At 44.5% G+C, this 16,442-nt stretch overlaps 1 protein-coding gene across 1 annotated transcript; it reads left to right on the plus strand.

Annotated features, from left to right (window-relative positions):
- Positions 1–11,167: 11,167 nt before the first annotated feature.
- On the plus strand, positions 11,168–14,624 carry LOC142217238 (olfactory receptor 5AR1-like). The gene is made up of 2 exons (XM_075285432.1): positions 11,168–11,226; positions 13,688–14,624. Exons 1-2 carry the CDS (start codon positions 11,168–11,170, stop codon positions 14,622–14,624), a joined length of 996 nt encoding a protein of 331 aa, XP_075141533.1.
- The last annotated feature ends 1,818 nt before the right edge of the window (positions 14,625–16,442 follow it).

Here is a 16,442-nt window from a genome sequence, read left to right on the forward strand (position 1 = left end):
CCACAATTAATTGGTCCAAACTGGGCTAATTAGAGGCTCCCTCCACCATGAATTGGTCCAAACTGGGTTTTTTAGAGGCTCCCTCCACCATTAATTGGTCCAAACTGGGCTGGTTAGAGGCTCCCTCCACAATTAATTGGTCCAAACTGGGCTAATTAGAGGCTCCCTCCACCATGAATTGGTCCAAACTGGGTTTTTTAGAGGCTCCCTCCACCATGAATTTGCCCAAACTGGGCTGTTTAGAGGCTCCCTCCACCATGAATTGGTCCAAACTGGGCTGGTTAGAGGCTCCCTCCACCATGAATTTCCCAAAACTTGGCTGTTTAGAGGCTCCCTCCACCATTAATTGGTCCAAACTGGGCTGGTTAGAGGCTCCCTCCACCATTAATTGGTCCAAACTGGGCTGGTTAGAGGCTCCCTCCACCATTAATTGGTCCAAACTGGGCTGGTTAGAGGCTCCCTCCACCATGAATTTCCCAAAACTTGGCTGTTTAGAGGCTCCCTCCACCATTAATTGGTCCAAACTGGGCTGGTTAGAGGCTCCCTCCACCATGAATTTGCCCAAACTGGGCTGTTTAGAGGCTCCCTCCACCATGAATTGGTCCAAACTGGGTTTTTTAGAGGCTCCCTCCACCATTAATTGGTCCAAACTGGGCTGGTTAGAGGCTCCCTCCACAATTAATTGGTCCAAACTGGGCTAATTAGAGGCTCCCTCCACCATGAATTGGTCCAAACTGGGTTTTTTAGAGGCTCCCTCCACCATGAATTTGCCCAAACTGGGCTGTTTAGAGGCTCCCTCCACCATGAATTGGTCCAAACTGGGCTGGTTAGAGGCTCCCTCCACCATGAATTGGTCCAAACTGGGGTGGTTAGAGGCTCCCTCCACCATTAATTGGTCCAAACTGGGCTGGTTAGAGGCTCCCTCCACCATTAATTGGTCCAAACTGGGCTGGTTAGAGGCTCCCTCCACCATGAATTTGCCCAAACTGGGGTGGTTAGAGGCTCCCTCCACCATTAATTGGTCCAAACTGGGCTGGTTAGAGGCTCCCTCCACAATTAATTGGTCCAAACTGGGCTAATTAGAGGCTCCCTCCACCATGAATTGGTCCAAACTGGGTTTTTTAGAGGCTCCCTCCACCATGAATTTGCCCAAACTGGGCTGTTTAGAGGCTCCCTCCACCATGAATTGGTCCAAACTGGGCTGGTTAGAGGCTCCCTCCACCATGAATTTCCCAAAACTTGGCTGTTTAGAGGCTCCCTCCACCATGAATTTGCCCAAACTGGGCTGTTTAGAGGCTCCCTCCACCATTAATTGGTCCAAACTGGGCTGGTTAGAGGCTCCCTCCACCATGAATTTGCCCAAACTGGGGTGGTTAGAGGCTCCCTCCACCATTAATTGGTCCAAACTGGGCTGGTTAGAGGCTCCCTCCACCATGAATTTCCCAAAACTTGGCTGTTTAGAGGCTCCCTCCACCATTAATTGGTCCAAACTGGGCTGGTTAGAGGCTCCCTCCACCATGAATTTGCCCAAACTGGGCTGTTTAGAGGCTACCTCCACCATTAATTGGTCCAAACTGGGCTGGTTAGAGGCTCCCTCCACCATGAATTTGCCCAAACTGGGCTGTTTAGAGGCTCCCTCCACCATGAATTGGTCCAAACTGGGGTGGTTAGAGGCTCCCTCCACCATGAATTGGTCCAAACTGGGGTGGTTAGAGGCTCCCTCCACCATTAATTGGTCCAAACTGGGCTGGTTAGAGGCTCCCTCCACAATTAATTGGTCCAAACTGGGCTAATTAGAGGCTCCCTCCACCATGAATTGGTCCAAACTGGGTTTTTTAGAGGCTCCCTCCACCATTAATTGGTCCAAACTGGGCTGGTTAGAGGCTCCCTCCACAATTAATTGGTCCAAACTGGGCTAATTAGAGGCTCCCTCCACCATGAATTGGTCCAAACTGGGTTTTTTAGAGGCTCCCTCCACCATGAATTTGCCCAAACTGGGCTGTTTAGAGGCTCCCTCCACCATGAATTGGTCCAAACTGGGCTGGTTAGAGGCTCCCTCCACCATGAATTTCCCAAAACTTGGCTGTTTAGAGGCTCCCTCCACCATTAATTGGTCCAAACTGGGCTGGTTAGAGGCTCCCTCCACCATTAATTGGTCCAAACTGGGCTGGTTAGAGGCTCCCTCCACCATTAATTGGTCCAAACTGGGCTGGTTAGAGGCTCCCTCCACCATGAATTTCCCAAAACTTGGCTGTTTAGAGGCTCCCTCCACCATTAATTGGTCCAAACTGGGCTGGTTAGAGGCTCCCTCCACCATGAATTTGCCCAAACTGGGCTGTTTAGAGGCTCCCTCCACCATGAATTGGTCCAAACTGGGTTTTTTAGAGGCTCCCTCCACCATTAATTGGTCCAAACTGGGCTGGTTAGAGGCTCCCTCCACAATTAATTGGTCCAAACTGGGCTAATTAGAGGCTCCCTCCACCATGAATTGGTCCAAACTGGGTTTTTTAGAGGCTCCCTCCACCATGAATTTGCCCAAACTGGGCTGTTTAGAGGCTCCCTCCACCATGAATTGGTCCAAACTGGGCTGGTTAGAGGCTCCCTCCACCATGAATTGGTCCAAACTGGGGTGGTTAGAGGCTCCCTCCACCATTAATTGGTCCAAACTGGGCTGGTTAGAGGCTCCCTCCACCATTAATTGGTCCAAACTGGGCTGGTTAGAGGCTCCCTCCACCATGAATTTGCCCAAACTGGGGTGGTTAGAGGCTCCCTCCACCATTAATTGGTCCAAACTGGGCTGGTTAGAGGCTCCCTCCACAATTAATTGGTCCAAACTGGGCTAATTAGAGGCTCCCTCCACCATGAATTGGTCCAAACTGGGTTTTTTAGAGGCTCCCTCCACCATGAATTTGCCCAAACTGGGCTGTTTAGAGGCTCCCTCCACCATGAATTGGTCCAAACTGGGCTGGTTAGAGGCTCCCTCCACCATGAATTTCCCAAAACTTGGCTGTTTAGAGGCTCCCTCCACCATGAATTTGCCCAAACTGGGCTGTTTAGAGGCTCCCTCCACCATTAATTGGTCCAAACTGGGCTGGTTAGAGGCTCCCTCCACCATGAATTTGCCCAAACTGGGGTGGTTAGAGGCTCCCTCCACCATTAATTGGTCCAAACTGGGCTGGTTAGAGGCTCCCTCCACCATGAATTTCCCAAAACTTGGCTGTTTAGAGGCTCCCTCCACCATTAATTGGTCCAAACTGGGCTGGTTAGAGGCTCCCTCCACCATGAATTTGCCCAAACTGGGCTGTTTAGAGGCTCCCTCCACCATTAATTGGTCCAAACTGGGCTGGTTAGAGGCTCCCTCCACCATGAATTTGCCCAAACTGGGCTGTTTAGAGGCTCCCTCCACCATGAATTGGTCCAAACTGGGGTGGTTAGAGGCTCCCTCCACCATGAATTGGTCCAAACTGGGGTGGTTAGAGGCTCCCTCCACCATTAATTGGTCCAAACTGGGCTGGTTAGAGGCTCCCTCCACAATTAATTGGTCCAAACTGGGCTAATTAGAGGCTCCCTCCACCATGAATTGGTCCAAACTGGGTTTTTTAGAGGCTCCCTCCACCATTAATTGGTCCAAACTGGGCTGGTTAGAGGCTCCCTCCACAATTAATTGGTCCAAACTGGGCTAATTAGAGGCTCCCTCCACCATGAATTGGTCCAAACTGGGTTTTTTAGAGGCTCCCTCCACCATGAATTTGCCCAAACTGGGCTGTTTAGAGGCTCCCTCCACCATGAATTGGTCCAAACTGGGCTGGTTAGAGGCTCCCTCCACCATGAATTTCCCAAAACTTGGCTGTTTAGAGGCTCCCTCCACCATTAATTGGTCCAAACTGGGCTGGTTAGAGGCTCCCTCCACCATTAATTGGTCCAAACTGGGCTGGTTAGAGGCTCCCTCCACCATTAATTGGTCCAAACTGGGCTGGTTAGAGGCTCCCTCCACCATGAATTTCCCAAAACTTGGCTGTTTAGAGGCTCCCTCCACCATTAATTGGTCCAAACTGGGCTGGTTAGAGGCTCCCTCCACCATGAATTTGCCCAAACTGGGCTGTTTAGAGGCTCCCTCCACCATGAATTGGTCCAAACTGGGCTGGTTAGAGGCTCCCTCCACCATGAATTTCCCAAAACTTGGCTGTTTAGAGGCTCCCTCCACCATGAATTGGTCCAAACTGGGCTGGTTAGAGGCTCCCTCCACCATGAATTGGTCCAAACTGGGGTGGTTAGAGGCTCCCTCCACCATTAATTGGTCCAAACTGGGCTGGTTAGAGGCTCCCTCCACAATTAATTGGTCCAAACTGGGCTAATTAGAGGCTCCCTCCACCATGAATTGGTCCAAACTGGGTTTTTTAGAGGCTCCCTCCACCATGAATTTGCCCAAACTGGGCTGTTTAGAGGCTCCCTCCACCATGAATTGGTCCAAACTGGGCTGGTTAGAGGCTCCCTCCACCATGAATTTCCCAAAACTTGGCTGTTTAGAGGCTCCCTCCACCATTAATTGGTCCAAACTGGGCTGGTTAGAGGCTCCCTCCACCATTAATTGGTCCAAACTGGGCTGGTTAGAGGCTCCCTCCACCATTAATTGGTCCAAACTGGGCTGGTTAGAGGCTCCCTCCACAATTAATTGGTCCAAACTGGGCTAATTAGAGGCTCCCTCCACCTTGAATTGGTCCAAACTGGGTTTTTTAGAGGCTCCCTCCACCATTAATTGGTCCAAACTGGGCTGGTTAGAGGCTCCCTCCACAATTAATTGGTCCAAACTGGGCTAATTAGAGGCTCCCTCCACCATGAATTGGTCCAAACTGGGTTTTTTAGAGGCTCCCTCCACCATGAATTTGCCCAAACTGGGCTGTTTAGAGGCTCCCTCCACCATGAATTGGTCCAAACTGGGCTGGTTAGAGGCTCCCTCCACCATGAATTTCCCAAAACTTGGCTGTTTAGAGGCTCCCTCCACCATTAATTGGTCCAAACTGGGCTGGTTAGAGGCTCCCTCCACCATTAATTGGTCCAAACTGGGCTGGTTAGAGGCTCCCTCCACCATTAATTGGTCCAAACTGGGCTGGTTAGAGGCTCCCTCCACCATGAATTTCCCAAAACTTGGCTGTTTAGAGGCTCCCTCCACCATTAATTGGTCCAAACTGGGCTGGTTAGAGGCTCCCTCCACCATGAATTTGCCCAAACTGGGCTGTTTAGAGGCTCCCTCCACCATGAATTGGTCCAAACTGGGCTGGTTAGAGGCTCCCTCCACCATGAATTTCCCAAAACTTGGCTGTTTAGAGGCTCCCTCCACCATGAATTGGTCCAAACTGGGCTGGTTAGAGGCTCCCTCCACCATGAATTGGTCCAAACTGGGGTGGTTAGAGGCTCCCTCCACCATTAATTGGTCCAAACTGGGCTGGTTAGAGGCTCCCTCCACAATTAATTGGTCCAAACTGGGCTAATTAGAGGCTCCCTCCACCATGAATTGGTCCAAACTGGGTTTTTTAGAGGCTCCCTCCACCATGAATTTGCCCAAACTGGGCTGTTTAGAGGCTCCCTCCACCATGAATTGGTCCAAACTGGGCTGGTTAGAGGCTCCCTCCACCATGAATTTCCCAAAACTTGGCTGTTTAGAGGCTCCCTCCACCATTAATTGGTCCAAACTGGGCTGGTTAGAGGCTCCCTCCACCATTAATTGGTCCAAACTGGGCTGGTTAGAGGCTCCCTCCACCATTAATTGGTCCAAACTGGGCTGGTTAGAGGCTCCCTCCACCATTAATTGGTCCAAACTGGGCTGGTTAGAGGCTCCCTCCACCATGAATTGGTCCAAACTGGGCTGGTTAGAGGCTCCCTCCACCATGAATTTGCCCAAACTGGGCTGTTTAGAGGCTCCCTCCACCATGAATTGGTCCAAACTGGGCTGGTTAGAGGCTCCCTCCACCATGAATTTCCCAAAACTTGGCTGTTTAGAGGCTCCCTCCACCATTAATTGGTCCAAACTGGGCTGGTTAGAGGCTCCCTCCACCATGAATTGGTCCAAACTGGGGTTTTTAGAGGCTCCCTCCACCATGAATTGGTCCAAACTGGGGTTTTTAGAGTCTCCCTCCACCATGAATTGGTCCAAACTGGGGTTTTTAGAGTCTCCCTCCACCATGAATTGGTCCAAACTGGGGTTTTTAGAGGCTCCCTCCACCATGAATTTGCCCAAACTCTGCTGGTTAGAGGCTCAATCCACCCTGATTTTCAAAACAAATGTTGGTGCCAACCTCAACTTACTACAAGGGCCAAATTCACTGCTGGTGACAAGCTCTCCTCACTGCAAGTGCCAAATACACATGTTTCAAGGTGTTTTCCTACTGTCAGAGAGGTGGTATTGAGTGTGTAAAGTGTGTAGTTGTTAGGCTGTGATGTTGGGGTAATAGAGGGTCTTTGGTGTGTTAGATGCCCCCAGACATGCTTCCCCTGCTGTCCCAGTGTCATTCCAGAGGTGTTGGCATCATTTCCTGGGGTGTCATAGTGGACTTGGTGACCCTCCAGACACGGATTTGGGTTTCCCCCTTAACGAGTATCTGTTCCCCATAGACTATAATGGGGTTCGAAACCCGTTCGAACACACGAACATTGAGCGGCTGTTCGAATCGAATTTCGAACCTCGAACATTTTAGTGTTCGCTCATCTCTACTCATAATCATTAGTTCTCTGTGCAGAGTGATCTTCGTTTGGTCTGATGTAGGTTATACAGCCTGGTCGCGGTCGGAAGGAAGGACCTGTGATAGCGCTCCTTCTCACACTTGGGGTGAAGCAGACGGTTGCTTACAGTGCTGCCAAGTCCCATCAGGGTCCCATACATGGGGTGGGATTTGTTCTCCCGCATGGAGGTCACCACAGACAGTATCCTTCTGTCACCCACCACCTGTACTGGGTCCAAGGGGCTCCCCAGGACAGAGCTGGCCCTCCTGATCAGCCTGTCAAGTCTATTTCTGTCCCTGGTTGATATACTGCTTCCCCAGCAGGCCACACCGAAAAAGATGGCTGAGGCAACCACAGAGTTGAAGAAGGCCCTAAGAAGTGTCCCCCGGACTCCGAAGGCCCTCAGCCCCCTGAGCAGGTAGAGTCTGCTGTGGCCCTTTCTGTGCAGCGCCTCCAGGTGATCAGCCCAGTCTAGTTTATTATTGAGGAGCACGCCCAGGTACTTATAGGTCCTGACTATCTCAATACATGTTCCTTGGATCTCCACCGGGGTCGGAGCACCTCTCCGTTTACTAAAGTCCACCCCCATCTCCTTGGTCTTCCCAGCATTAATCCTGAGCTGGTTCTGCTGGCACCATTCAACAAAATCCCGGTTTAAGTCTCTGTATTCCCTATCGTCGCCATCAGTGATAAGGCCGACTATAGCAGAGTCATCGGAGTACTTCTGTAAGTAACAGCTGGATGAGTTGTGCCTGAAGTCAGCAGTGTACAGTGTAAAGAGGAATGGGGCAAGAACTGTACCTTGTGGTGCCCCCGTACTACAGATCACAGTGTCAGACACACAGTCCTGGGCTCTCACATACTGAGGGCGGTTTGTCAGGTAGTCTAGGATCCAGTTGGACAGGTGATGGTCCACACCACCAAGGTTCAGCTTCTCCCTCAGTAGCCCTGGCTGAATGGTGTTGAACGCACTGGAGAAATCAAAGAACATTATTCTCACAGTGTTTTATCACTTTTTTAATGAGTTTTTTTATTGTTCTATTTAATAAAGAACTTTCATTACTTTATTTATTTATTTATTTTTACTAAAAATGTTGCAATCATTTTTTATAATCATTAGATCACTTGTATAACACACTCTATTTCTGTATAACATGCCTATATTATACCTATGATGTATTCACACAATCTTGGACTGGGCCACTGGTGAACAGGTGGCTCTCCCAGTGGGCTCTATAAGACAAATTAATCTAAAAGTTCTATTAGTTAAAATTATAGTAATATTTAAAAAATAATCATTTTATCAACATTGATTAACCAAGTTCATTAGTGGAAATACCATAACTGCGTTTGTTTGGAATATATTCCCTGTACAGGAGTTGAAACATCTGTCAAAATACAATGTCTAATTATTGGAAAGTAATAAAGCCCTTGAGACATTTATTCTTGGGGACTACGACTAACACAAAACAAATAAAAGGCTGCGTTATCTGTAAGTTCCATATCTTCCATTAACTAGGGGATAGATCTTTCTTTCCATTTACTTCCTGGAATTGGTACGTGTTTGTGTTATATCAATTACTGTACTTCGGCAATGCTGTCTTTTATGATGTTTCTTAAATCAGTTCAGCTTTTCCTTTAAATCAACTTCTCTAATTTACTTCGCTACAAAATCCCGTTTTAAAAAAATGTCTTTTCTTTACAAAGAAAACTGCATGCAACTTATTGCTCAGTGGATAATTCATGTACCATACTTATAATCTCTAGTTTATAAGCATTCAGATTTACGCTTGTATTATATTCACGCAGAGGTTTATTATTGTATTGGGTAAACTTTAGAGATGAGCGAGTAGTATTCGATCGAGTAGGTATTTGATCGAATACTACGGTATTCAAAATACTCGTAATCGATCGAGTACCACTCGCTGTTCGAATGTAAAAGTTAGATGCAGAACCAGCATTGATTGGCCGAATGCTATACAGTCGGCCAATCAACGCTGGTTCTTCTCCTACCTTTAGAGGTCTTCTTCGTGCAGCTTCCCCGCGCCGTCTTCCGGCTCTTCATTCACTTTGCCAGGCAACAGTAGGTAGTGCGGGCATGCGCAGTCGGCTCTGCCCAGGCCCGATGCCTGGCAGAGTGAATGAAGAGCCAGAAGACACCACGGGGATGCTGCAAAGAGAAGACTGCTCAGAGGATCCAGCCCGACCCTCACTCATGGACTTGGTAAGTATAATTTGATCGAACGTTGCCTACCCCTGAAACGAGCATTTCCCCCCATAGACTATAATAGGGTTCGATATTCGATTCGAGTAGTTGAATATTGAGGAGCTACTCGAAACGAATATCGAACCTCGAACATTTTACTGTTCGCTCATCTCTAGTAAACTTCCAATCATGACATAGAAACAAGAACAGAAAAACAGAAGCAGCACTTGCCACTCATGAACCTGCAAGTATATTTCCACCCAGCATAATGTTTTTATTTTACAAATTCATTGTTATTATTTTTCCTAAAATGGGAGGGATCAGGGATAGATGTGAGCAAGGCCACCATATTCATCATCATATATGCCACAAAAATGGCATAAATGATGGCAAAATCTAAAGGCTGCTGTTGACTGACACAAAGATCTACACAAGACGGATTGACACCCAACTTCTAAATCATAATTTACTTGTTGCTAATCCTTGTTTTAGGGGATTTTAAGATGCCCCTATGTGAATTGCCATTTAAAAAATAGTTTTTTTGCCAATATAATGTATTTAGGTAAATAATGTACAACCTTAATCCCAAAAAGTTGTGATGCCTCGTAAAATGTAAAAAAGTGCAATAATTTGGAAATTCACAAACAGAGATGGTGAGTTTGACCCAAGGTGAGTTTGACCCAAATAATGAAAATTTAGTTTGTTAAAAAGCAATTTGTCTCAGAGAAACTAAAATGACCACTGCTACATGTAGAAGACACACGTGTCTGTGAGTCATTGTGATTGTTCTGGTGACATCTGACATCACTTCACAACCAATAGCCTGTGGTAGTTGGACACCTTGTAGTATTGCTGTCATTTAACCACTTCCAGACCGCCCATAGACTATAAACGTCTGGGAAGTGGTTGCCTAGTTCTGACAGGACGTACCGGTACGTCCAGTCAGAACACAGCAGCTGCACGGAGATTGTGCAGCTACTGAAGCTGGGAACCGGCTGTAACTTCAGCCGGAGCTCCTAGAGAGATGGCAGGGAAGGTTTATTTCCTTCCCTGCCATCTCGATCGCTGTGTATACACGGCTATGGGCGCCGCCATGATGTGGCCACCCTCTAACCCATTGGTCACGTGATCTGCTGGGAGCAGCATCTTGCAAGAGCTGCTGGGTCCTACAGGACCCAGATCAGCTCTGTATACTGTGTATACAGCGTGTAGGAGGCTGTATTCCTCCTGCAACTGAGGCTAAATGTACCAGCCTCAGTTGCAGGGGAAATCAGCCCCCAATACAAAAAAAGTACAAAAATATAAAAAGTGATCAGATGTCCCCAAAGGTCTCTTATCTCCTTTTGGGACACAATCTGAAAAAAAAATGAAATAAAAATATAATTAAAAAGTTTTTAAAAAAGTAAATGTAAATAAAATAATAATAAAAAAATAATAATACGCTAATAAAACGCCGTTATTAAAGGTTATAGCCCCACCCCCAACGACACCATACAAAATAAAAATTACAGTAAAGGAGAGGAAATACTATTTTATAAAATTTTTGAGTGACATTTGTGTTATTAAATAAAATAAAAATAAGAAATTGAAAACCAGACACAATTTCCCTCCTATTATGTTTATATTTTCCCGGATACAAAAAAATGAAAACACATTTGAAAATAAAAACAACATAAAAATAAAGCCCTATGTGTCCCCGAAAAAAGACGCAAAAATTAGTTGACTAAGACATACGAGAAAAATGTTAGAGAGTCGACCTCAACCGCACATACAAAATAAACCTAAAATGTGTCTGGTCCTGGAACACAAGTTGGCCCGGTACTGAAGTGGTTAAAGAATATAAGGAGGTGTTTGGAATGGATTTGTTATCAATCACTGCTTGATCCATTTTCTTGAAGTTAGTTTGTCAAGACAAAGTTGAGATAGAAACTAATCACAGTACCTTGTAGGGCTGTCAGCACAGTTTACAATGATGTTTTCTTATTCGGGACTGTTGCTCTATTCTTCCTCCTACGCAAATGAGCAGAAAAGGGCTTTAGGGAAGTTGCTTTGCATCACTCGGCTTCACTATCTGCTGCTGCTAACTTCTGCTCAGCTTTGTGCCCACTAGTTGATTGGCATCAGTAGCACAGTACACAGTACTATCTGTACTGTGCATGTATGATGATGACACACTGCACCTAGAAATGAAGGAAGTCGGCTTCTAGCCTGGGCCTGCAGGCAGAGATGTAGGAATTGCGTACTATGAACATCAAACAGTGTCACCAGCTCATTAGGAAAAATGAGAATGGATGTGGCAACAAGTGAGTAAGACCATTTTATTCCTTCTCCCCGTGATCATCTTTGTAGGTAGGCCACATCTTCACTTAGCACCTGGTCTTCATCATTATTATCTGCATCTGCTTTTCTTCCTCATCATCAATCAGTCCTCATCCATAAAGGAATGAATTTCCAGTACACTCTGTGCCCAGTCATTCTGCTGTTCTGCAAATGTATCACACCTGGCCAAGTCACTGGCGGTGCAATCACTGATGTGACAATTAGTTGAATCTACTGTGTTTCGCCAACTGATAGCATGTGTACAGTCTCCAAGGAGATTGTCTGACTGTCATAGATTTTTTTTAGTAAAGCTTTCCCTGCTTCAACTCACCATGTGGACCTCCCCTTGTTAATTTCCATGTGAGAAAGGTGCATGCCACATGGAGAAGCAATTATGGGAGGAACATTAAATATCTTTCATGGCCCATGGTCAATGTTTTGAACATCAGTGGCCACAGTCTAGAAAAGAAGCAAGACAAGCTTCTTTTGAGTGCTATCACCTCATGGGTGCAGGGCAGCCACAATTTAAACACCAGGCAGGACCCCTATGCCTCCTTCAGTTATTCCACACTGGAACATACCTTCCTATCCCCAACTTCATCAGGGCATGCCACTGCTTACCTTCCCTCGTTTCATGGCTATAATGAGAAACACACATTGAATGGCACTGTGGCAGATGCTGCAGAACGGCAGTGTTGCATGGTGTCAGTTTCAGCAACACTACTGTATACTTACTTATTTATTTTTCTTACATTATTTTTATATGGCACATTTATAATTTCACAGCGCCGTCATATTTTACATATGTTGTCAATCACAGCTTCATATAGGGCTCACAATCTACATTCCCTATCAGTATGTCTTTGGAGTATGGGAGAAAACCAACACAAACACAGGGAGAACTTACAGACTTCTTACAAATGTTGTGTTTGGTCAGATTCAAATCTAGGACTCCATCACTGCAAGGCAACTGAGCAACCATGCTGCCCCAACTATATGGTAAATGCATGGAATTACTGCATGCAGCAAATCACAGACACAATGGAGTAGATAACTGTTAAAGGAAGAAGTAGAACAAATTGTTCCTCATGGTCATCTTTGAAAGAAAGTCTATCTATGCGGCTTTTTAAATGGCAGGCACAAAAATTATTCTTGAAATTCTGCATGTGCACCCATAAAAAGGAGTCATTTTTGGTGCTTTTTTTCTAGACTAACTTCTTTATTAAGTTTCATATGTCATGCGCATTGATGATCTTCCACAATTTTTTTTAAATTATGTAAATTGTCACTTACAATTGCCAGATGTTGATATGGTTATACATTTGCTCCCATTCAGGTATAACCAGAAAGATAATCCAGGTTCTTTTGTGGCAACCAAGTGCTGTTCTCACAGTCATTAAAATAGCCATTTCAGAAGATATTCTAGCTTTTTCAACTGGCAGGCCAGGCACCCTGATAGAATGCCATTAATTGTTTTTGAAATTCTTTAAATTGTCAATCTACCAACACGATGTGGCCTCTTCCTGTTCCTCCACATTGGACCATTTCATGCCCCAACTTCAACAGGGCAAGTCATTGTTACTCACCCTCCCTTATTTCATGGCAGTAAAGTGATGCATACATTATGTGACACTGTAGTACATGCTTGAACATCAGTTTGAGCAACAATGATGAATTATTATTGCATAGAGCAAACCACAGAAACAGTGAAATAGAGAACTATGAGAGGAATAAGAACAACTTTTGGAAGAAAGTCTGGCTTTTTCAGCTGGCAAGCTATGCAAGAAAGCACAATGCTTTGTCATGTCACAATGCCCCATTTTTTTCTTGAAATTCTGTAAATTGTCACTCGGCTAACACAATGTTGATGTGGCATTTGCTCCCATAGATGGATAATCCAGGTTCTTTTCTGCCTCCCTAGTCCCTTTTCTCATGGTCATATAATCCTTTCCATTTTAGGAGAGATGTTTTTTTAGCTGGCAGGCCAGGAACACTGATAGTCTGTCCCAAATATTTCTTGAAATTCTGTAAACGGTCTCTCTGCTAACATGATGTTAGTGTGGCATGTGTTCTCATACAGGGATAACTGGCAGGGAAATAAAGGTTCTTTTCTGCTTCCCAGGTGTTGTTTTCATGGTCATAAAATCCTTTCTAAAATCTTTTTGTAAAAAGAGGGGCTGCTACATAATGGTAGACATGGCCCTGTCCTATCTTTCTGACGTATTGCTGTCATCAATTTAATTTATTAATTTATTTATTTTAATGAAATGGAAAATGTCTAGCTTTTATGTTCTGTGTGCTATTGTGATTGGGTGAGGTTGTATTTTATAGTCATGTTCATATTGTTTAGTTTTTTTGTTTTCTGTTATCCTTTTGTTACAATGTAATTTTATGTAAGCTAACATTCTAAGCACTAACATGAACTATAATTGTTACATTTTATAGGATGGCTTGGAACAATGACTCTTTGGTCACAGAATTTATTCTCCGTGGACTCACTGATAACCCAATGTTACAAATCATCCTTTTTATTATATTTTTAATTATATTCCTCATTATATTTTCAGGGAACTTTCTTATCATTCTGGTAACTATCACAGATATCACCCTTCACAACCCAATGTACTTTTTTCTTGCCAACCTTTCTTTTCTGGATATCTTCTACTCATCATCAGTTATACCACGGATGCTGAGAGACTTTTTGTCTTCCAAGAAAAACATCCCTGTGACAGAATGCGTAACCCAGATGTACATTTCACTAGTTCTGGGAGAAGCTGAATGCATTCTCTTAGCTGTAATGGCATATGACCGCTACATAGCGATTTGCTATCCCTTGCATTACACTACCATTATTCGCAAGTCCGTGTGCATCAGAATAGCCTCTGGAACATGGATTTGTGGATTTTTATTGGCTATTCCAAGTGTTGTTGTTACATGGCGTGTGGATCGCTGTGGTCGAAATGAAATAAATCACTTTGAATGTGAAATTCCAGAACTCCTCTCAATAGCATGTGGCAATATTGCCACGATGGAACTTTTGAACTATACTATAGGAACAGCCATGTTAATTATACCAATTATTTTTATTATTGCAACTTATGTTAAAATTATAAGATCTATATTAAGAATTGCCTCATCTGCAGGGCAGAAGAAAGCTTTCTCCACATGTGGCTCCCACATGATGGTTGTAACAATATTTTATGGATCAGCAATGGTTTCATATTTGAAGCCAAGGTCTAGCTCTGTAGCAGGCACTGACAAATTGTTGGCAGTGCTTTATACTGCTATTACACCGATGTTAAATCCTTTAATTTACACGCTTAGGAATAAAGAAGTCAAAACAGCTCTAAGGAAGACCACCAAAAAGTTTACTAAAATATAAAGAGTTTGTGAACTCTTTAAGGACCAGATTGCTTTACAATTTAAAGTGGCACTGTTACCATTATTGACAATAATATTTTAGTAACTAATAGAGATGAGCAAACAGTAAAATGTTCGAGATTCGAGATTCGTTTTGAGTAGGCCCTCAATATTCGACTATTTGAATCGAATATCGAACCCTATTATACTCTATGGGGGGAAAATGCTCATTTCAGGGGTAGGCAACATTCGATCAAATTATACTTACCAAGTCCACGAGTGAGGGTCGGGCTGGATCCTCCGAGAAGTCTTCTTTGTGCAGCGTCCCCGCGGCATCTTCCGGCTCTGAATTCACTCTGCCAGGCATCAGGCCTGGGCAGAGCCGACTGCGCATGCCAGCACTACAAGCAGGCATGCACAGTCGGCTCTGCCCAGGCCCGATGCCTGGCAGAGTGAATTCAGAGCCGGAAGACGCCGCGGGGAAGCTGCACGGAGAAGACTTCTAAAGGTAGGAGAAGAACCAGCGTTGATTGGCCGACTGTATAGCATTCAGCCAATCAATGCTGGTTCTGCATTGAACTTTTCCATTCGAATAGCGAGTGGTACTCGATCGAGTACGAGTATTTTGAATACTACTCGATCGAAAACTACTCGCTCATCTCTAGTAACTAACTGTAATCTCCATAACATTATAAATCTTGTTTTTATGAGTAAATGTTTTCTTAAATTTGCTTTGTGTCCTCTGTTATTCAATCCATAAATTTATGGATAACTGATAACTGGGTGTCATTAGTTGTAGTATTCCCACACAATCTAACATTACGCAATCAGTGCAAACAGTGCCAGACTGTGTGTAAGCACACATCTTTTACAAGGTATACGGTATACCCATTTGTCAGTTTACATTAGTCACAAATAAATAACAGAGGGACAGCACAGTGGAAACTTACTAGAATTATTACACGGGTTGAGCAATTGGGATGGGAAAAAATCGGATTCTGATCGTCGATTAAGTAAATTTTGCGATCAGAATTCCGATCCCGATCTTGTCCGGTGGGACTGAGGTCGGAGGTTATCTCAAGATCAGCTGAACCCTATTCATGTACATATCATTAATAGGGTTGAGCGATTGGGATTGGGAAAGATCGATCCCGATTATTTGGTTGAATAACCTTCATTGATTTAGATCACTGTTTACTATTCCTTCAAAAGCAACAAAAATTAGTTTTTGTTTTTTTTTAAAAAAATAAATAAAATTCCATGAGTTCAAAAAATATAACTTTTCAAATAAAATATGATTTAAAAAATAAGACTGTCAATGGCTCCAGGAATTCCTTCTCATTAGGAGGATGGAAGCAATTGTAGCGGAGGATCTGGTGGATTCATCTAAATTCGAGACCCTCTGGCGGCCGTGGATCGCGTTTCAGGATTCGACTGAGTTCTCTTCACTTTTCCCTTAATCTTTCTTCTGGTGTTTCCCTTTTTGGAGTTCATGGGCGTTTTTCGTCCTCCTTCTCTTTCCTTTCTTACCCTGCTCTTCACTTCTATGTTGGCTGTTGTTTTCCTCTCCCCCCTTTTGTCTCCTGTCCTCGTGGTGTTTTGTCCTCCCCTAGTTCTGTGTTGTTTTGGTATCATTCTCGGGGCCGTGCTGTGTCTGCTGATGCTCCTTTTGACTTGTTTTGACTTGCATACTGCTGGCACGTGTGCCTCTTGTTTAGCCCGTCCTGGGCACTGTTTTGCTTTTGCCATTTTGTAATGCTTTGTGATTCTGTTTCTTTATTTTGGAAATTTCAATAAAATTCAGTTTACACTTAAAAAATAAGACTGTCAAAGTATTATT

This window comes from Leptodactylus fuscus, chromosome 8 (assembly GCF_031893055.1).
Source record: "Leptodactylus fuscus isolate aLepFus1 chromosome 8, aLepFus1.hap2, whole genome shotgun sequence".
In the NCBI taxonomy this organism is placed as follows: Eukaryota; Metazoa; Chordata; class Amphibia; order Anura; family Leptodactylidae; genus Leptodactylus; species Leptodactylus fuscus.

Coding starts and splice junctions, on each gene's coding strand:
- LOC142217238 (XM_075285432.1), top strand. CDS start 11,168: ATGAACATCAAACAGTGTCACCAGCTCATTAGGAAAAATGAGAATGGA. Junction 11,227..13,687: donor GAGAATGGATGTGGCAACAA/GTGAGTAAGACC, acceptor TACATTTTATAG/GATGGCTTGGAACAATGACT.